The 22579-nt window shown below is 34.4% G+C and overlaps 1 protein-coding gene across 1 annotated transcript; it reads right to left on the bottom strand.

The window, feature by feature from the left end:
- Positions 1-21262: 21262 nt before the first annotated feature.
- LOC145106661 (uncharacterized) lies at positions 21263-22253 on the bottom strand. The gene is made up of 2 exons (XM_079043611.1): positions 21671-22253; positions 21263-21600 (listed from the first exon to the last, which is right to left on the bottom strand). The coding sequence occupies exons 1-2, from the start codon at positions 22251-22253 to the stop codon at positions 21263-21265; spliced, it is 921 nt and encodes a 306-aa protein (XP_078899737.1).
- Between the last annotated feature and the right edge of the window lie 326 nt (positions 22254-22579).

Consider the following 22579-nt stretch of genomic DNA (forward strand, 5'->3'; position numbering starts at 1 on the left):
TATTGGTATTTTCCATTAGCCTTGTAGTATTTTTTTAAGGTAAGATAACAATCTGTTAGACAGAAATATTATAAAAATTGTTATTTTTAGAAGAAAAAAAATATTATATGATCTATTATCTGTCAGACAATATATATATATATATATATATATATATATATATATATATATATATATATATATATATATATATATATATATAATCTTTATATGTTGGAATTATTTATTAAAAAGTCCTTATATTTTGTTGCTAACCGATTTACCGATATTTTACTCGTAAAAGGGTTAAAATGAATACAATTGATGGTTTTTGGGACTTAATTGACTTTAAAAAAACAAAGATAAATGCTAAATCAATTAAAATGCCTAAATATAAGGACTTTTCAGTAGATTTCCTTAAATTTTTAAAGAAAATGTCATAAATGCTATTTTATAAAAGAGTTTACCATAAAATAACAAAAAAGGTAAAAAAAAATGATACATATAGCCACAATTTTCGCAGGTGACGTCATCTGTGAAAATAATTTTTTTCCCTAAAATGACGTCGTTTTGGGGGCATTAACTGCAACAATCTATGACTGACCCGCGAAAGCTGACGTCGTCTGCGAAGTTTGTTTTTCTTGTATTGTCTTGTCATTTTGATTGCGAAAATAAAAATGTGTATTGCGATAGTCTGTACATTTTAGAGTATATTACCTTATAAAATAAAGTTCACTAAATAAATCATCAAACCTATTTTCTTACTTTTGGAGAAAAATTTCCAGTTCTTTTTATCTTGTGTTTTCCAATCAATTATATCCACCTTACCCTTTCTATAGTTGTTGATAAAGCACGAGTTCAAATGATTCAGAAGAGTATTTTATTATTGTTTGTGTTGGTGGTTCATGGCAATTAGGAAATATGGAATAATATACATTACACCATTTGTTAGATATTTTGGTGTTGAATTTCATGTCAATATAAATATCCCAGATTTATACAATCAGATTAAAGAGGTGGCAGGTTTGGATAACAAACTTAATATCAGTGTTGTTGGTGATTTTAGTGTCATCAAACATTTTGTCTAATTAAAACTAATATGTGAGCTAAGGGGATTATAATTTGTACCATATACTATATGTTTGGCGAGTGCGTATTGTACGTATATAAAAGATCGAATGATAAATCGGTATGAAAAAATGGGGGGGGGGGCAAAGAGGCACAGCCCCTGGCGGTGGTCTCGTTGACCGGTCAGCAGGGGGAAGGGGGGTCGAGGGGCAGTGCCCCCACAGGGTTTGAGGCAGTGCCCGAAAGGTCTTAGTAAATTTGGATAGTGGACAATTAGAATTCTAATGGGTGATTATGGTAAGATTGACAAATCTCGTTAGTTTTGGAAACCCTTAATTATGTCATTAAATATATGATTTACTTAACTAATTAAGAAAACATAAACCCTAATTATCATGTATAAATACGACTCTTCTCTTGAGCAACATCACACCATTCTCGGTTCTCTATTTCTCTAAATGATCACATAATTCTATGGTAATTTGGCTTACGTTTCTGTGCATAGATTTGTAAGTGTCCCTTTGGATTGTCCTAGACTGGATTTCTTGTAATTTGAGCATAGGGTAGAAATATCAATTCGGAAAGTGACCTTATGCGATCCATTGGGAATCCGGTTCTCCACCATAACCCTTATAAACCCCACAACCGAACTGATATTTCTTGTATGGTGAAGATGGCTGAATCAATCCGCGAGTTGACCATAAATTTCAGCAAACTGGACAAGTTAGAAGGAAATGATTTTAGGTGTTGGCAGAAGAAGATGTACTTCATCATGACCACACTGAAAGTTGCGTATGTGCTGTGTAATCCAAGGCCAGAAGTGGTTGAAAATGAGACATTGTAAGATACCAGGAAGAGGAGCACGTATGGCAACGATGACTACATTTGCATATGTCATATGTTGAATGGTATGTCTGATTATTTATTGAGACCTATAGTGATACTAAAAATGCAAAGGAATTGTGGGGCACCCTTGAATCAAAATACAACATTGAGGATTCTTCTAGCAAGAAGTTCCTGGTTAACAACTATAATAATTATAAAATAGTTTATTTAAGGTATGTCATAGAACAATACAATGAACTCCTTCATATTTTGGGTCAATTCAAACTGCATAAAATGAATATGAATGAATCCATTGTTATGTCAAGCGTGATTGACATACTTCCATCATCATGGAAAGACTTCAAACATAACTTGAAACATCACAAGGAGGAATTGTCAATGGTTTAACTTGCTAGTCATTTGCACATTGAAGAATCTCTTAGTGCACAAGAGAGTGACAAACCAAAGAACAAGTTAAACCTAGACAACCCTCAGTTCATGTGGTTCAAAACAAACCAATGAATTTTTGGATTAAGGTGTTTAAGGTCTTAACTAAATTGATATATTAAATAAAAGTAAAGTCCTTTTTGGGTTGCCCTCATAACCAGGAAATAGCTTGGATGGATAATAAGAGAGAGAGAGAGAGAGAGAGAGAGAGAGAGAGAGATAAGATTTATTAATATATTATATGACTATTATATTACTTAGAAATAGCAATGATTAATTAAGAATTAATCAAAATTAATTGGAATTAATTTTGGGTTAATTAGATTTAATAAAATGTGCAAGGGTTGAATTGTAATTGTTCAATAGTTGAACAAGGAAGGAAATTCTCAAACCTTCCATCCTATGGTCGGTTTTGAGAGGCTTTGGAAGGGTTCCAAAAGCTTCCTAAATCAGATAAGGAAACAAGATTTGAATAGGAATAAAATAGTATTATTTTATTATTCAAAGCTAGGGTTTCAAGGTTATCTGGAAGCTATATAAAGGGTCCTAACCATAAGCCAAAATCATCTCATCTTCCTCAGATTAGAGAAATCATTTTCTCATTCTCCCCTCTCTCCTATATTGATCCTAGGGTTTCCTAGGCTTTGAGTTTGACACATTAGAGGCTTCCACATTATGGAGGCTAGCATTCTAAAGAAGGGTTCTAGGAAGTAGGCTGCTATATTCGATTATAGCAAAAGGTATGTGTTTCTTTCTAGTTTTGATTTACATAGATTAGTTTAGGTTTTTCACAATATGTTTCTATTATGAGAAAAACCATAGATCTCTAGGTTGCATGTGCCCATAATTGTTTATGTGAAAATTCCACTATGCAAATCATGTTTGATTATTTTTTATTGTAACCTAGAAAACCCATCAGTGGTATCGGAGCATAGGGTTTTGTCTATAATACGCATATTAGTGAAAAAGATAAATATTAAATCAAATATGGTTTAAAAGATTAATTAATTAAATACTAATCAAAATAATTATATTTAAACCTTGTAATTTTAAAAGTTTTAAAAGGTTTTAAAATAAACCATATAATGTCTGTGTGTGTGTGTGTGTCTATATATATATATATATATATATATATATATATATATATATATATATATATATATATAACAATATAATACTATGTGTATAACAAAAGGACATTCGAATCAATAATATGCCTCATTCACGAAACTACTTATAAGAGATATATAAGGAAACATCATATATAATGACCTTTGAATGGGTGTACTTTTCACCCACCGCTTCTTTGTGCGGTGGATGGTCGTTAGTTGAACGGGTTTGATAGGACACTAATCACATTAAAAGTATAATGTATAAGCTCTAGAACTTTCCATAAAATCCCACTCTAATTACTTAAGTAAAATGTGAAATTGTATGCTAATCTATGAAAAAGGAATATTGGTTCTTTGTGAGTCGTTATTGGAGCGTGTGTGGTTAACCAACACACTAATTTGGGACTACAAAGTGGAACAATGGTATATCTCGAGTTTATGGTTGTCGATAGAGCGTGCGTGGTTAACCGACACGTCAATATGAGATCTTAAATGACAACGAGGATGTCACGCGGGTTTGCATGGTTATGCACATACTGTTTGTGATCATTGACATCCCAGTCACAAATCGAAGAGTATAATCTGAGATTAACACACCATTGATTGTTCAATGAATCTCAAGAGATCTATGAGTTTCATTGTGATTGAAATTGGTAAAGTGCTTTACCTACCTAAAATAGATTTGTGATGTCACTACGACATCCCTCTTCATATTACGAATTGTATTTATGGATCCTAGCCTTTATTTAAAACCGGGTTAATAATTAAGGATTGAATTGACTTATTTAAACTTTCTCTCTTAGGTTAGATGGAAATCCTCTCACACATCCTCACACACTTTATAATTCTAACTTATTTTTGTTCTCCCTCGGGAATAGCTCGTTTATTATCTTCCTTCATTGGATGGGCATCCTCAATGAGCATATCCTTCAAATCAATAATACATCAAATTTGAATAAGTTATTATTCCCATAAAATGTATATTTGTCAAAGAAGGTCTATTTCATCATTATGTCTATGTCCTCGATGTTCCAAAGGATTTTGTGAACATATGAAATGAATTTGCAATAGAGTGAAATGTTTCACCAAAAGGGCAAGACAAGAGTGATTTGAAAATCTTCAAAAGTTCCTATTTTCATTCGAATTGAAGAAAATCGTTTTGTATGTAATCAATGAGAGCTACATAGACAAACTTGATAATCTCAATGTTACCTTTGACAAGAGTCTTGCCATAGATCTTGTGCTTAGATCTTTCATTAGTTCTTATGATGATTTTAACTTGACTTATCATATGAATAATATGGAGAAGACATTGATGGAATTCTTAAAACTTCTCCATACTACGGAAATTGGAAAGGAATTAGATTTATTATCAGAGTATCGCCTTTCTGAATGTTGGTGGAAAGAATAAGGAATGTTCTAATCCTAAATGGAAAGGAACGATTTCGGCCGTAACTTCCCATTATAAAGGAATAGAATTGGTGTGTCCTCTATTCCACGCAACCATGATTCAAAAGAAGCAAGTTGAAATTAATGCAAATACAAGGATCATAGGTGAAGGTTTGTATCGATCAGATACACCTCAAGTATAATTAACAAAGAACAAGCTAACTAAACAAAGATCGAACAGAAAAGTAAGGAACATGAGTAATCACAAAGATGTCTTTCACCAATAAAGAGGTGTTCTCACCAAGTGAACGAAGGTCACAAAGATGGTCACCAAGGATTAACATTAGGGTTTCACCCTAATGTTGAATATATAGAAAACTATTCTAGTGAATCCCTTCAATCAAGGGATTGTATCTAATCAATAATAAGAATTGATCCTTATCACCAAGATATCAGATCTACCATCTATTTTATACATATCCATATAACTACATAATATAAAAATATTACATAACATCATTATCTACACGATGGCGTTGATAAGGTTTTGAGATGTTGGTGCTAGTGCTGATGTTGGCACTGGTGCTAGTGGTCAGCGTGTAAAGTGTTTGACTTATCAGATTATAAGGTGCGACCTTACAATCTCCCCCTCTCTGATGATGTCAAAACTAATCTTCAACGAAGTCATCAAAATCATCCAGGTCATCATTTAATAATTTCTCAGCTTCAGTAAAGATCTTAGGCTTTAAAAACTTGAAGTCATTAAGATGAAGATCATTTAAACGATTGCTGAGTTCAAAAGATATCAACACACGATATCCTATTTCCAGCTCTTTGTGTTGTATTCATTCCAAACGAAGATTGAAAAAATGCTCTGTGGGAGCATTGGAACGGTCATCAGTGTGTTGAAAGCACATTTGGTAATGGCTGTCAAGATAGAAAATACCATGTTCTGGTTCAAAGATGAACAAGTGTTGAACTGGCTCAACACCTACTAGAAGCTTGTTATTGATGTAGTGAGTGCCATACGGAAGAAGAAACTTAGTGTATTTTGACATTCTGGGCCTGCTAGTTCTTTTCGAAGTGGATGGTTGGGATGGACCAACTGAAGCAACTAAGTTCAGCTTCTGAACTTTGTTGATTAGGGTCTGAATGGCCAGCTTTACCTCCTGAGCATGAACACCTTTGTGTTTATAGATTATCTCCTAAATTTGTATCTACTCGATGTAGCCATATTTAACCAATTCACGAGAAAATATGACTTTAGTGTATTCATACTCATTCTTCTTTCTCACCAGATGCAACTTCAGAGATTCATTTTTGGGTTTAGTGCATCTGACTTTGATGGTGGGATCAGGTTGGTATCTTCTTCCAAGAACATTCCTAAATTTTTTCACATTGATTCGATCATTCAATTCTGATACTCTGTTTATTTTGGCTACGTCGGCATTAAAGCGCTGATTGTTGGTTTGTTGAGCTTTAGTTGAAGCAAGGTGTTGAACAAGTTTGATGGATTGACGTTCCTCTTTTCTTTTTCTGGAAATTTAGTCATTTCGACATTTTTATTTATTTATTGGTTTGGTTTATTTAGATTAATTTTATGTTAGTTCATGGGTTACACTAAAATTGGGGGAGGGGGAGGGGGGATTGTTGGTGATTTTAGAGTCACCAGACATTTTGTGTAATTGGAACTAATATGTGAGCTAAGAGGCTTATAATTTTTACTCTATACTATATTTACAGTGAGTGCGGAGTGCACGGATGTATAAGATAGAAGATAACTCGGTGCGACAAATCTTGTCAGTTTTGCAATCGATTAATTATGCCATTAAATCCGTGATTTAGTTACCTAATTTTGAAGACCGAAACCCTAATTGTGAAGTATAATTTATGACTCTCCTCTGGAGTCGTACCACCCTTCTCAACTCTCTCTTTTCTCTAAACAGTCTCATAATTCTATGGCGAATTGGCTTACATTTTTTTGCCTAGATTCATAAGTGTCCATTTAGATTGTCCTATATTAGATTTCTTGTACCCAAGCATATGGTAGAAATATGAGTTCAGAAAGCGACCTTACGTGATCCATTGGGAATCCGGGTCTCCACCATAACCATTATAAACCGTACAAGTGTGTCTTTCAACACCCTACGTTAAGGTATGTTATCCAGATAGCTGATGAGGGCAAGGTGAAGTATTTAAAGAAGATTATACATAAGGTTTCAACTCATGTACATCTTTATATGGTGGATAATGATCTAGTATAGGAGATACATAATGTTCAATACAATCCCGCAAATCGATATGTTGTTGGTAGGAACCTATCTAGCAAAGGAAGAGGGTCAGGTAGCAGAAAAAGGAAAAGCTATACCAAGAAAAGATCCAACGGAAGAGGTACCAAAAATCAAGCAGGTATGCATATCTCTCCAAATTATCCTCTTAATGTTGGTGGCTATGTTTCATATACAAAACCTATAGAAAAACAAATCAATGCACATGTTATTTATGAAATCGTTATACATATCGACAAATTCAGTTTGTTGATCCTGAATATTATGTGTCACATCAAGCGTCGATGGCACCATATCAAACATTGGTGCCACCATATCAAACATTGGTAGCATCATTTCAAACGCCAATTGTACATTATCAAACTTCTATTATAAAACATCAAAGTCGGTTGTTCCACGTTAAATGCCTCTACAATGACAAATTCATTATGTCAAATTGTTAAATTAACATAACTTTAGTGAAGATGATAATATTGCATGTAAAGATGATGGTAACGAAGGTACATGTCATAATGAAGGTGTTGATGATGATTTCATAGAAATTGATGAGCTAGAAAAAGAAGCTGAGTTAAAGATATCAGACACAGAAGAAAATGATGTTGAAATTGAATGGCCAGTTATAGTAAGAAATCACACACAAATGCAATTTTTTGGTATGCCAAAAATATCGGAATTTCTAGACCATGAATATGTAGCCAATTAAACACACAACCAAAACCCAACTGATCCAATAAATGTGTTGCAACTTTACAATGAAAAATAAACTTTTAATTGGCAGTAGGAGTAAAAATTTTAAAGGAGGGATTTAAGTACAAAACTATCATATCTACCAAAAAAAAGATTGCAGGAAAAGTGTATAGATATAAATTGTGAATGGTGTGTTTCAACTATTAAGATAAATGATTCTAACATGTTCTAGATAAACAGACTATTGGACTAACACACGTGTTCTTCAACAAAGTTGAACCCAAGGAATCTCTAAGCAAGCAAAAACATGTTGGCACATTTTGATGCATAGGTGTTTGGTAATGATTGTGGCATAGTCTACCTTGGAAGCCAATACTAACAAGATTTAACATTAAGGTTAAACATCCACGTTACTGCCAAGAAGCATGGTGTGCCAAACAATACACGATTAATCTTCTGAGTGGCACTCAAGTGGAGTCATTCCCAAGCTACCCAAATATCGTTACAACCTGGAGAAGTGTAATATTGGTTCAGTCACACAAATTAAAACGGATACTAAAGACCGTTTTGAGTTCTTGTTTATCTCCATTGGTTGCATAATAGTAATTATCATTTGTGTGTGAAACTATTTTCATTAATGTTTATATAGTTATCATCCATTGATTAACTTGTTTTGAATTTTTTGTAGCTAAGGTCATTTTGAAAACAAAAACAATTCATCCCACACGATGTTCGTTGGGAGTTGGAAATGAGCTAACTATTTAGACGCTCGAGTATATGTTGAGGGCTTGTGTCATCGATTTCGGTGGGAGTTGGGATTCATACCTTTCCCAAGTTGAGTTTTCATACAACATCTATCACTCTAGCATTGGTGCACCTCCATATGAGCTTCTATGATGTAGGAAATGTCGTACTCTAGTTTGTTGGGGAGAGTTCAGCCATAGGTTCATAGGGAGGACTGAGGTGGTTCTCCAGAAGACGAAGCTTATTCAGCAGATCATGTAGAGGATACATACAACACAAATCAAACATAAGAGTTACGTTGATAGGCGATCATCTGAGTTTGAGTTTCAGGTCGGGGACAAGGTTTTGCTAAAGGTATCACCCTGGAAGGGTGTTCTACACTTCAGGAAGCGGGAAAGTGGGGCCCCCGATATGACAAAACTTTTAGAGTGGTGGCTAAAGTGGGCAAGGTATCCTACTGGTTGGATCTGGTGGAGGAGCTTAATTAGATCCATATCACCTTCCATGTTTCTAAGCTTTGGAAGTGCTTAGTTGATGATGTGGCAGTGGATCTGTTAGACGACATTTAGGTCAATGAGCACCTGAATTATGTCGAGAGGCCGGTGGCTATTATGGATAGGAGGAAGAAGACATTGCATGTAACAACCCGTTATTTCAAATCAATGTAAGTCAATCTTGTTCAAATAGAAGTCTAAACTACAACTGTTTACAAGTGAATTCACACCATAACATTAATACAATAAGAAATTTGGATGCCAAGAATACATACTTATATATGTTAATATATAGTTATACTTTGAAAACAATACTTATATCAGTTATATATACTTATATTGAAAACCATGCATATATGTTTATATAGGTTGATATATTTACATATACTAAACACCATGTTGAAATAAGGTAATATGGGTCAACATAAGTCAAAAGGTTAAGTTAAAATACAAATATAATACCTTACATTTAAGATTTCGGTATTTAGAATCTAGGATCAAATGTGTTTTCGGTTTTAAGCATCTAAGAACAAGGGTGTTTTCGGTTTTGAGCATCTTGGATTACTTTATGATTTCGGTTTTGGTTCCTCTACTAGGACCGAAATCTATCATTTGTAGAACAACCAAGGTGATTTCGGTCATGCTAGGACCGAAATCAACATCCTAGTGGCCGAAATTCCCCATAATATCTAGATATTTTACATATTTAATTTCCCAATGTGATATGATCCATTTATCAATGTAAATATCCCATCACTTTTCACCCCATATATATATATATATATATATATATATATATATATATATATATATATATATATATATGACAACCGAAATCATGATTCATTTCACACAATCTCCCTACGAAAACTCCTAAATTCTCTCTTGAAGTTCAATAGAAAACCTTCATATCTTCAAAGCGCTTACCCATTTAATCTTCAAATCTTCATATTACATTCAAGAACACTTCACATATTCATCCAAAATTCCCAGAAAAAAAGCTTGTAAGTTACTTTGAATTAGCTTAGTCTTTTAAAACACTTAACATAGAAATTTAACTAATTCATACAAAATATTATGTGTTAAATATTATTAGGATACGTTTATTTACACGTGTTCTAACCCGGGGATCATCCCAACCACATCGTATCTAACCAATAACACACACCCGATGTGAGTTCATACCCCTACGTTTTCACGATTTTTCAATTGTTTTAGGGGGAGGGGGGAATACAAGTAAAACACAAGAAATCTTGTGTTAATATTTAAATTATATCAAATAGTTTCAATCGTCGTCGTTAGTAAAAACATATATATATATATATATATATATATATATATATATATATATATATATATATATATATATATATATATATATATATATATATATAATTATATAATTAAGATTCAACATGCTTAGAATTGGTGATTCTACTTTATTTCCTGTTCCTTGTTTGGTTGTGGGTTTAGGGTAGAATCATTTATTCGACTGTCTTTTCAATCGTAATTATATATGCTTTATATATATAATATAAAAATTATTTTTAAAAGATTAAATTTCATGGAATATCTTTATCACAGTTATCATTTCAGCAGAATATACAGTATAAACTATAATAGGTATAGTTTATGGAACATATGCATTATTTTACCAAGTTCAGAATAAAATACGGAAAACAAACATATAAACTATAATAGGTATAGTTTATGAGACATATATACAGTTTATTCATTTACTAAAGGGTATTACATTTCATTTACTAAAAGGGTTTTCAGTTTATTACTCGTAAACTCGTTAAAGCAATTTGTGAGACGCCTTCACGTACTTATCTAAGTGTCAGTGAAAGTCCTGACTTATAACAAGAGTCTCTTGTAGGGAGAGCGAGATATGTTTGTATAGATCTATACGGGACTGACAATCCCGCACCACAACTGTTAACTACAGTTAGGCCGGCAGGCCTGGGGTGACAAATGTCATTAACGTTTCCGACGCCTGAAGAACGTCGTGTTCAGGCCATCTAAGGTCACAGTATGGTTATAAGAACTGTTGGGTCAAAAATATGGTTTATACTTTACTTTTCTACGCTATTATATTTTTTCAGTCTAGTTTACGACTGTATGGGTTTTTACGGCCGTGAACGTGTTTACGGCCGTGAACGTGTTTACGGCCGTGAACCCATTTGTGGTTGTCTATCTCATATAAATAGATGTTAGGTGGGTGAGGAGTGTACGGCTAGAGAAGGAGAGCATATTATAAAGAGAGAAACTAGAGAGAAGAATAGTGTGTGTGTGTGAATCTCTTGTAAGGATCTTCATTCATATCATCAATACATTAGATTCATCTTATTGTTCTTCTCCTTCTCTTCTATTTTGATCTGGCATCATCCGTTTGATTGGGATTCCGCACCATCAAACGGATCTGATTGATACACAAGCAGATTTGGACTTACAAGTGGTATCAGAGCTTGGATTGTATCAATCAATTTTTGCAGATCTGGAGCGTGTTTGATCTTATTTTTGAAGGATTTTTGCATTTTTTGATAGATCTTGGCAAAAATAGGGGGGGGGGGTTTGTTCTTCATGTTTTTCATAAAAACGAGTTTTGCAGCAAAAAGCGTGAAAAACGTCGTTTTTTTCGTAACTGTTGAAGTATTTACGACCGTAAACCCGTTTACGGCCCCGAGTCCGAAGAAGCGTTTGCGGCTAGGGTTCCTCGGAGTTCACGGCCTGCTCGTTTGCGGTTGATCCTCGTCCTCACTTCGTGTTCTCGGCCAGCTTGTGCGAGGGTTCGCACTGCGTACATTTAAAAAAAAGGGGAAACAATTTTGGGGGTGCCAGGTTTCGTACCTGGGTCCCTTGCTTCATAATTCCAACACCTTGCCATCTGATCTAGCTTGATGGATGGTTTTATCCTTCCCAATTTAATTGAAAAGACTTCTTATTTCGATCCAAGTTTCACAATTTTGACATATTTTGCCCAAAAATCAAATTTTCAAATCCATTTTCAACCAAAACTTTAGTTTTTATTTTTTTGACTTTCTAAATTGACTTTTGACTTAAAATTTTGACTTTGACTTTAAAGTTTGACCTTTAACTTTAAACTTTGACTTTTTCGTTTAACTTTCCAATTTTCAATTTTAATTTTTCGGTTTGACTTTTCAAGTTTGACTTTTAAGTTTAAATTTTTAAATTTGACTTTTGAGGTTTCAAGTCAAAGGCATTTTTGGTAAACAATGAGTTCTTCAAAAATCAAAGTCAGTGAACTTTCCTTGGAGAATTAACGTGAACACTATGAATTACTACGAAGAGTGAACGAGGAACTAAAATACGAATGATACCAACTTAGGAAAGGCCAGAAACCATTGAAAGATCAATTAGAGGCCAAAACAAATGATTATAAGAAATTACAGGCAGAATATAGTGACAAGTGTGTCCATTATAGATATCTTAAGAAAGATTTTGATGTTGTAACTACCGAACTTGATGCATTAAAAGCCAAATATAAAGATGTTGAATTCAACTTTAAGAAATTTGTTGCGTCAAGTGAGGTAGTTGTGTCCATGATAGAAAAACAATTAACATTTAAAGATAATCAAAACAAGGGTCTAGGGTATCATGATGTTCCACCTCCTTTCAATGATCACTACACTTTCACCCCTCTGACTAAGGAAGAAATTGAAAATGAAGCACACCTTAAGTATGGCCAACCCCCTGCTTCAGCTTCAGCTAAGACTGAACAATCAGGGCCAACTGAGGGTGTTGAGATGAAATATACTAATGTTTCTACTTCCTGTGCAGGTAAAGTAGCGGAAGATGAGGACAAGGAGAACAGAACTACTTCTAACTCTGTTGATGTTGTTGATTGTCAAACAAATAACTCCTTGAACTCTAAATCCGTTGCTTCTAATTCAGTCACCTCTAATACACATGCTTTTGACAAATACAGGCCACCAAAACAAGCGAAGCAGACTACTTGCTGCAAGTGTGCTTGTGGGAACAATAAGAGACAAGGCAAGAGTACGCCACCAGGGGCAGGAAGAAACAACTTCCCAGTGAAGAAAAAGACATGTTTTCACTGTGGAACACCTGGAAACATTGCCAAAAATTGTCTAAATCGCGCATACGTTCCCTACTACGCACAAGGCTGGCAGAACGCGCCAAGAGGGAGATACCCCAAAAAAAGCCCTTTAAGGTCAAAATTGCGAAATGGCGACTGGAATGCCAACAAGGGCAAGAGTTCAACTCCCAAGGCCAAGAAATCAACTCCCAAGGGCAAGAAGGGAATGCCGGCCCAGAAGTCAAGTTCAAGAGATGCTCCTGTGAAGCCAAGACCGGTTAGGTCAAAGTCATCTCGGCAACCGACTTCAAGTTCAAAATCAAGTGCCGAGGCACCCATCTGCTCGAAAAAGAAATGGGTTAAACCCAACTACAGATGGGTAGCAAAGGTTCAATCTCCCAAATCACCTAATGCTTCTAACGTTTCTTCATATTCTGTTTGTGATAAGCAGGACATGTCGTGGGAGAGAGTACCTTGCGTAGATGAAAAAGGTCAACCCAGTTTCAAAATGGACTGGGTTCCTAAGACCAACTGATCCCGCTCTATGTTGGAGCAGCTATGGAGGCATATCATCAGACTTCGGTTTGTTGGTAGTGGCTGTTCGAGGCACATGATAGGAGGCATCTCTCAACTGTACAACATTCAGAACTTTGTTTGAGAGTATGTGTCCTTTGCGGGAAAGGAAGAAAGGAAGGGATCACTCACGGGGTCAGTGCTTAATGACATGAAGAATTTACGGATCTGTTCTGAGATTATGCGTGCTGTTCTCAGACCTTCTGGATGCAAATTCAATTGGTGACTTACGGTTTGAGTTTTCTTCTTGATACTCCTGAGTTTATCTTAAACTGATTCATTTTTAAGACAATCTTTTTATTTTGTTATAGTTTTTCGTTAGTAGGTATTATTGGGAAGTGATATCAAGAATGTGATAACGGGCAGTCTAAACTAGTGTAAGGGACTGAATCTGAATTGTCTAGACTCTGTGTTAAATATGCTGGTAGGCATGAAGGATGTGACAGTGTGGATTTAAATAGGATTGTTGGGACTGACCATACGACGCTCGGGTAGATTGAGCAGTGAGATAAAAACGGGAACCCACGGGATACACTAAATTAATACGAATCTAGAACAATGGTTCAACTTTTCCTTGATGTACGGACTTATGTCCTTAATTCTGGTTCTGATAGGGCAACTGGGGGGTTCTGATAAAGTAGGCATGTAGGAAATTATTTTCTTGCTTTCTATTTGTCAGTCATATGTTGCTTCCTCTGCGTGATTGGAGGAGATCCGACCTGGAATGCAACATATGCAACTCTATTTCTATGCATCTTCTTTATCTGTGCAATTCTTCCTATCTGTGAGCCATATGTTGTCTCCTCTGCGTGATTGAAATGATCCGACCTGGAACACAACATATGCAACATTCTACCTCTCAATCCCTATATCTTTGTTAGTCATAGGTTGTCCCCTTTGCGTGATTGAAAGATATGCGACCTGGGACACAACATATGCACCTATTTCTAAATCTGACTTTCTCCTTAATAATTGTTTACTCACCTAAAGTAAGGAGTTCTTTGGAAGTTCTTGATAATCAGGGTATATCGGGAAGTGGGGAACACATTCTAGTGCAACTAAAATTAAACCATTTAAGAGGTTGTTTGTAGATCTCGCTGCTTAATTTAAGTGGACAACAATACCCGTGGTAGTCGTCAGCTGAATGGTATATTTGGAAAAGTTTGTCAATATTCTTCGTGTTTAAGTGGACCACAATACCGGCAACTGACCATATTTATTCATGAAGGTGAAGGTACTGATAAACAAAGTTAAGATTGTCTCACAACTTTGATCCCAAATATTTTTGTTTTTGTTAAATTTGTTCATAGTTTTCCTTTATGCACAAATTTAGGGGGAGATTAAAAAAAAATCAAAAATCAAACAAAAATCATAAAATTCAAAAATCAAACAAAAATCAGAAAATTAAAAAAAAAAATCCAAAAATAGTATTATTTCTGTTTTATTTGTTGTTCAGAAAAATAAAAAATTCAAAAATATTTTTGTTTCTGTTTTTATATTTTCAGAAAATATGAAAAATCCAAATATATATATATATATATATATATATATATATATATATATATATATATATATATATATTGTGTGCTAAATTTTCTTTTAGTTTTGTTTTGTCTTGAAAAGTGAATTCAGATGTAGATGAGACTCATGGAGACTGTATCGAGATTTTCTGAGCCAAGGCTTTATCCATGATCATCGAAGAAATCTCATTCAAAGGAGCAAGAAATGAAGACTATTCTTTCAACATTCAATCTTTCAACCCTAGAAGCAAGGTGAAGCTGCACTTGAAGATCATGTGACAGATTGCATTGAAGCCTCCTCAATCAATTTGTTGTTATTCTTGTACCCGCTGAAGTGATCCAGAAGATTAGATCTCTCTTTTGTTCTCTCTGAAGATTCTCAAGCTGAAAGCGCCATCTTTCAAGAATTTTTTCAAGAAGCTGCCTCACCCAACGTGCGTTCAAAGCCAAATTCGGAAGAAAAACCCAAGTGATCAAGATGAAGTCATTTATTGAAGATTCATCATGTTCATCTTGAAGTTGTGAAGAATTTGAAGATTAATGCTGAAGCCAAGCTCCCAATGAAGATTAACAAGAAAAGCCAGCTACCTTTTTAGGGGGAGTTTGTTGGGTCAGTTAGAAAAGAAAGCTATAAACCAAGGGGGAGACTGTTGGGTCAAAAATATGGTTTATACTTTACTTTTCTAGGCAATTATATATTTTTAGTCTAGTTTACGGATGTATGGGTGTTTACGGCCGTGAACCCATTTGTGGTTGTCTGTCCCATATAAATAGATGTTAGGTGGGTGAGGAGTGTACGGCTAGAGAAGGAGAGCATATTATAGAGAGAGAAACTAGAGAGAAGAATAGTGTGTATGTGAATCTCTTGTAAGGATCTTCATTCATATCATCAATACATTAGATTCATCTTATTCTTCTTCTCCTTCTCTTCTATTTTGAACTGGCATCATCCGTTTGATTGGGATTCCGCACCATCAAACGGATCTGATTGATACACAAGCAGATTTGGGACTTACAAGAACTCATAGGGAGAAAACAACGACACATTTACGGAGTAATATATTTTCAGACAGTTTCATTTGAACATTAACTTTACATTTGGTTACAGGGCAAAAATACTTTCAAATAGTTTTATATAATAATAAAACTACATTTCACGATACCTCAGTACAACAAGGAATACAGTTCTAGAAACATACGTTTAAAGGGATTACATACTAGTACAACTACAATATACTATTTTCCTAGTATAGTGCAACTTACATTTCTGAAAGGACTATTATTGTTTATTCTATGATGACTTAGCGTATACATTAGGGTTATATATAATTAAAATCCTATAGGCATTTGAATGCGTGTTTTCGCCTTATTTCCTGTTCCTTGTTTGGTTGTGGATTTAGGGCAGAGTCACTCATTCGACTGTCCGTTCGATCTTGATTATATATAACTTGTATACTCTAAGTGATCATAGGAGGAAGAAGTATGGGTCACACCACTTACATGAAATAGAACTTTGAAGTACAGATTATAAACATAAGAAACTTATACATTTTGGTCTTAAGGTATTAAGATTACGATACATTTACAACAGAAAATATAGGATTTTCTGGATGAACATACTTACATTTTCAAGGAACAAAGAACATACTTTTATATACCAAATACTTCTGAACTCACCAACTTAAATGTTGACACTTTTTCAAACCACTTGCATTCTCAGGAAATTAGTAGACAGGTACCTACACAGGTGTCATGAAGACGGAGCATAGTAGTGTCATGTGTTATCTTTTGCTATAGTTTTGATGTTTAACAAACAATGTTTTGAACAGAATGTAAATTATATATTTTCAATATAATGGTTGTGTTGCTTTGACTACTATTATTCAATTGTTATGATACTATACATGACGTCATCCACCCCGAACGTTTCCGCCGTTCCGGTTTGGGGGTGTGACAGATTGGTATCACAACATTATTTATAGTGAACTAAGTATATCAAACCATATAAGATATACAACTATAAATACAATGGGATAAAAATACTCTGACCAAGATTTATACTTTTAAAATATAACAATATTTTTATAAATGTATACATACATACATGATGGGTTTTATACATAGAAAACAACCCTAATTTGAGGATCTATGTTTTCACTATTAGACATACAAACATTGAATATAAAAACTAGAAACCCTAGGAGGCACATGTAATTTTTGAAATTAACATATAATTAGGGTTAGGATACATACATTTATTGTTATATTGTAATAAAAATCAAATCCTTGAAGATCTTGAACTTTGGTAGCAAGCGTCACTAGTGTCGCGCCTCTAATGGCTCACAAACAAACCTAGCAACCAAGGATTACTGTGGAGAGAGAGAAGGGAAGTGAAAATTCGGATCTAAGCCTTTCTTGGAGTGCATGGGACGAAATCCAACCCTATAGGGGTTTATATAGGTGATAAGGAAGGTTTAGGATAAGGCAAGTGTATCTTAGATAACCCTACTCCCTTAACTTCCTCCCTAAGGCTTCCAAGGCACCCTTAGAGCCCAAAGAAAGCCTAGGACACTCTCGATTTCGTTCCCCACCTCTAAGGGAGGTTCTAGAATGCTTCAATGCTCAACTTTTTAACATTGTCACCTTTAGTCCCCGAGGTTTCAATTAATTCCTTTAATCCCAATATTAATTCCAAATTAATGTCTGATTAAATATTAATTAAACAATATGATTTCTAATTAATATATTATATCCATAATACATTAATAAATCATTTATCTTGATTTCAAATTAATTTATTAACCAAGTAATAAATTAATAAATCATTCTTCTCTCTCTAACAGTTATCCTATTCAATTGCCAGGTTTGAAGGCAACCCAAAAGGACTTTCCTACTATCAATTCAAGTACATACCAATTATAGTTATCGGCTTAGACACCTAATCCAACAGTATCCCACTTGGATAAGTCTAATAACTATAGTTGCAAGTATAACTTCAAAAACTGACTAGCAAATTTTAGCTACCAAAAGCCGCTGCCGAACTCTGACCTAGTCAGTGACGTGTCCTTAGATAAGGGATCAAATATTCCTCCATTCTACAAGATATCGTATGGATATGAGACATGGATTATAATCAATCTCTGTCCAATAGTTGTTTCCCGATTTTCGATTTATGACGACTGACTAATTGAACAAATCAAATCAGTCCAGGCTTGGCCAAGCGCTTAGGATGTCATCACTAAATCATCGAGGGGCCCACATATATCGCTTTTATCCCACTTTGGGTAAAAGGAACGAATAAACTTCGACTCATATGCTTTCTCTATTTACTCATCAAATCATACACAACAATATGTTTTATAACACCAAGTTACTGGTGCATTTACATATTATCAATGAGCAACCGACTTGTAAACTGCAACTATATGTCTCCGTTTCAAGAATATAAGATATTATCGTCTCACAATCACTCGTGATAAAATCCATGAAGAGATTAATATGAGCGTGGGTTTAATCCAATACTCAAATCTTATTTCAGGAGCACTCATGAACACTGCAGCAAACTTTTGCTACGTCTAAACGCTTTAGACAATCTACAGTCAGATTCATGACAATCTTACCTCATTACCTACTTCCAAAGTATGATTGTCTGTGGATGTTTGAATAACCTAGTTATTTTGGAAGTCAAAACAAGTGAAGTGAATCACACGAATAATTGAATCCAATATGGCCTCAACACTTTGAGTATAAATAAAATACCTTTTATTTAATCACCATATCGATTACACATTATTCATTGTATAATGTTTCGGATAATCAACTTAATACTTGAATTGAAACAATAGTCATCCCATGCTCCAAGCATGCATACTATGTTTACCTATGGTCCTTACTTTGTGAAATAGATTAATTGAACACATTTCCAATGATGCTCATTTCACAATTCCCAATCCTTATCACAAGTGCAAGAATACCAAATTCTTGCTATGTGTTAGATTCTATCATTTTATGCAATGATCCTTTTGTAAAGACATAGAACCAAAGTCACAAAGACTTTGCCAATGATATTACAAAGTGATCTATTGGAGATTGTTACAAGACAACTCCATAGACATGAAGTCTCAAATTCAAAGTACATTCCTTTGAACATTCTTCTTGCATAAAATTTTCTAACCTATACATAGATTCTTATTATCCAACTCCCATTATGGAAACATTTGTATATATGCCATATGACAACACATTCTAAATAGAATCCTATCTTTTCATAATAATGTCAATATGGTCCATCCATTTCTATACTTCCAACTGCCCACAAGTGACCAATCCTTGGCGAACCTTAGATTGTACTTGACAGTTGTTTAACTTACTTTAGTCATATCCAATTCTTGTCCTTTTCCCTCTTAACGCCATAGGCATTTGGAATAGACAGAACGGTCGAATATTACAACATATGTAATTGATCCTATACCCGAAGCGTATGGGATACGATACATAATGTCTTACATGAAGACATGATACTTTACCAGTCTCCTGCTATAATATTGCCATATATAGAATTTCCTTATGTTGAAGCTTTTCAACATAACATTCATATATGTCCTTTGACTAAATTTGATTAAAATTTCTCGATCTAAGCTTTTAGATTTGAAATGAAGTATAAATTTCTCTCCCTTAATTATAGCAAAACAACTTTTCAAGGTCTACAACTTTGCGAATTGAAACTTTTGTTTTCTATAATTAATATTGCTAACTTACAACACTTAACATAATAATCATGCTCCCACTAACATGATAATTATATCCTTACCAACATAACACTTATGCTCCCACTAGCTTTGACATATATTCAGAAAATAGCTGCACTTCTAGAAATCAATACTTATTGACTTTCTTACCAAAGTTCATATTTCTAATACGTAATGCTTCGAAAAGACTTTATCTAAACTCATACACCTTTTATTAGAAAGCTCATATGTGTGTCTAAACTATTTCAGAACTTATATCAATAAGTCCCAAATGTTCAGACTAATTGCCAAATCTCACAATTCGAACTATGAAGATGGATGTCGTAATCATAATCGAATTTGAGAATGCAAATATCACAATAGCTATCTCCTTAAAATCTTCTTAGTGGAAGTGTTTCCTCACAATCATTTTCATGAAGCGGACAGAAACCTTACCACTTAGATTTTATGGTGTATGCGTTCCTATCTATGTGAATTTGTCATAACCATTATCAATAGACAAGGTTTGTGACAAATCCAAACTCATACAGACTGAACTTGTTCAATATATATTTCTTGCCATCTGGCAGCATAAGGGCCTACCATGTCTTCCAAGTGGTTGAGTAGCTCACCCATACAGATCAATGAACTTTCATTGATTAAGGTGCTTTTCCTTTATGCATTCAAATGAGAACTGATAGAACTCACATGCATAGTCAACTAAACTGGAATGGCACAAAAATAAGAATATGTCAACACGATAGGTTATAAACCTCAAGTCGTGTGCTAGTGATAGACAATAGGTTCATTCTTGATTAGTCCTGAAGCTATTCAAGACCATTAAGACTCCCACTGACCTCTTGGCATATAAGATTCTCTTGTCAAGAAACATTCCTCGACAAAAAAATAAGAGTTAGGTGCTGTTTGTTTTTCTGAAGCCAAAATGTCTTCAGTCTGCGGACCACATCTGCAAGCCTCTGCAGCAGAAGAGGTGGACCAAACGTCTGCAGTCTGCAATAAAAAGACTGTTTGTTTTTTAACGTCTGGAGGCTGCTGAAATAAACTGAATTTTAAATAAAATTACTTTACAAACTTCAAATGATTTTTCAACACCAAATTTTTAATAATAATAGTATTATAACATTGAAAATAAAATTCATGCAACTAAATTAGTCATACAATAAAAAAAATTGTTTTACAATAACAATTTCATTTAAAACAATTCAATCTATATTGTGCATCAACTGATCAGCAATTTCATCCCGTAACTGAGTCATATATTCACGGTCTGCTGCAGTACCATGTGTTGGAATCCTGTCTTCATCATCATCAATGGCCACATTGTTATTTCAAAACGAGATATTGGGTTCATCGTATCGTGCGAAATACTCATCACTCAGTCCTTCCCTCCTTATAAAATTATGAAGCACGAAACATGCCATGGCAATGTTTCTTTGTGTCACAAACGGGAATGGTGCCATCCTCTTCAATATAGGGAAGCGTGCTTTCAAAACACCAAAAGCACGCTCAATGACATTCCGAAGTTTTGCATGTCCATGGTTAAATTTTTCTTTATTGGTCAATGCACGTCTTTGACGAAAATCTCCAAGCCAATACCTCACATTACGATAAGGGGCCATAAATCCTCGAGTGTGTGCATACGCGGCATCACAAAGATAATATTTGTCTGTAAAAAATGCAAAACACTAATCAATTTTCAATTAACATAAAAATATTAAAAAAAAACAAAAACTTACCTGGTGGTGGAAACGAGAATGATGCTTGTGGATCGGCTACTGCTTCTGATAATATTCTAGAGTCATGCGTTACCCCTTCCCACCCGGCCACAACAAATGTAAAAATCATATTGAAGTCACAAATTGCCAATACGTTTTGGTAGCAATCTCCCTTTCCCCTACTTCTATATAAGTCTTGTTTCTTAGCAGGGACAACAGCATGTATCAAAGTTCCATCAAGTGCACCAACTGCTCCTTTGAAAACCCTTCGTAGCCTCCTATTATGTCCTGGAATGTTTGGATTCAGATTAAAAGAAGTTGGTACTATAACATCTTGTGCAAAAAGCATCATTTTTTCCAACACTTCATAAAAAAATTTATGAATTGTTTGCTTCGAGTGTTGAAATCTCTGCTTGATAATCACGTAACGTTGATTATGGCCGATCATCATCAAAAACATAGCCATCTTTTCCTCAACCGATACATGTTTGCTGTCCTTTAATGAGTAATTTGCTCTAAAATGAGCACATAGTCGTACAAAAGACTCACGGGACATGCGTAGTACTTCAATACATTGTAAACGATTACGATGTAATAACTCCATTGTGTATTCATGTCCCGTAGTTTTCCGAATCATTATCCCGCAATCATTTCACACCCTTCTTCCAAAAATAACGGATGTATAGGTACATAAGAATTACGAGAAGTAACTTTTGATCGTGATCCATTATGAACCTAAAATCAACAAAGTAGAACTTTAAAAAACATTACATAAACCATATTTCAAGTAGCAAAAAAACATTACATAAACCATATTTCAAGTAGCAAATAAGCATTACATTAATCATATTTCAAATCCAAAATAACATTAGATAAACCATATTCCAAGTAGCAAAATAACAAAAAATAGTTCCAACAAGGGCAAAAAGA

The sequence above is a fragment of the Lactuca virosa genome, chromosome 4 (genome assembly GCF_052849685.1).
Source record: "Lactuca virosa cultivar CGN04683 chromosome 4, Lactuca_virosa_CGN04683_v6, whole genome shotgun sequence".
Lineage (NCBI taxonomy): Eukaryota > Viridiplantae > Streptophyta > Magnoliopsida > Asterales > Asteraceae > Lactuca > Lactuca virosa.

Coding starts and splice junctions, on each gene's coding strand:
- LOC145106661 (XM_079043611.1), bottom strand. CDS start 22,253: ATGGAGTTATTACATCGTAATCGTTTACAATGTATTGAAGTACTACGC. Junction 21,601..21,670: donor ATTCTCGTTTCCACCACCAG/GTAAGTTTTTGT, acceptor CATTTTTTACAG/ACAAATATTATCTTTGTGAT.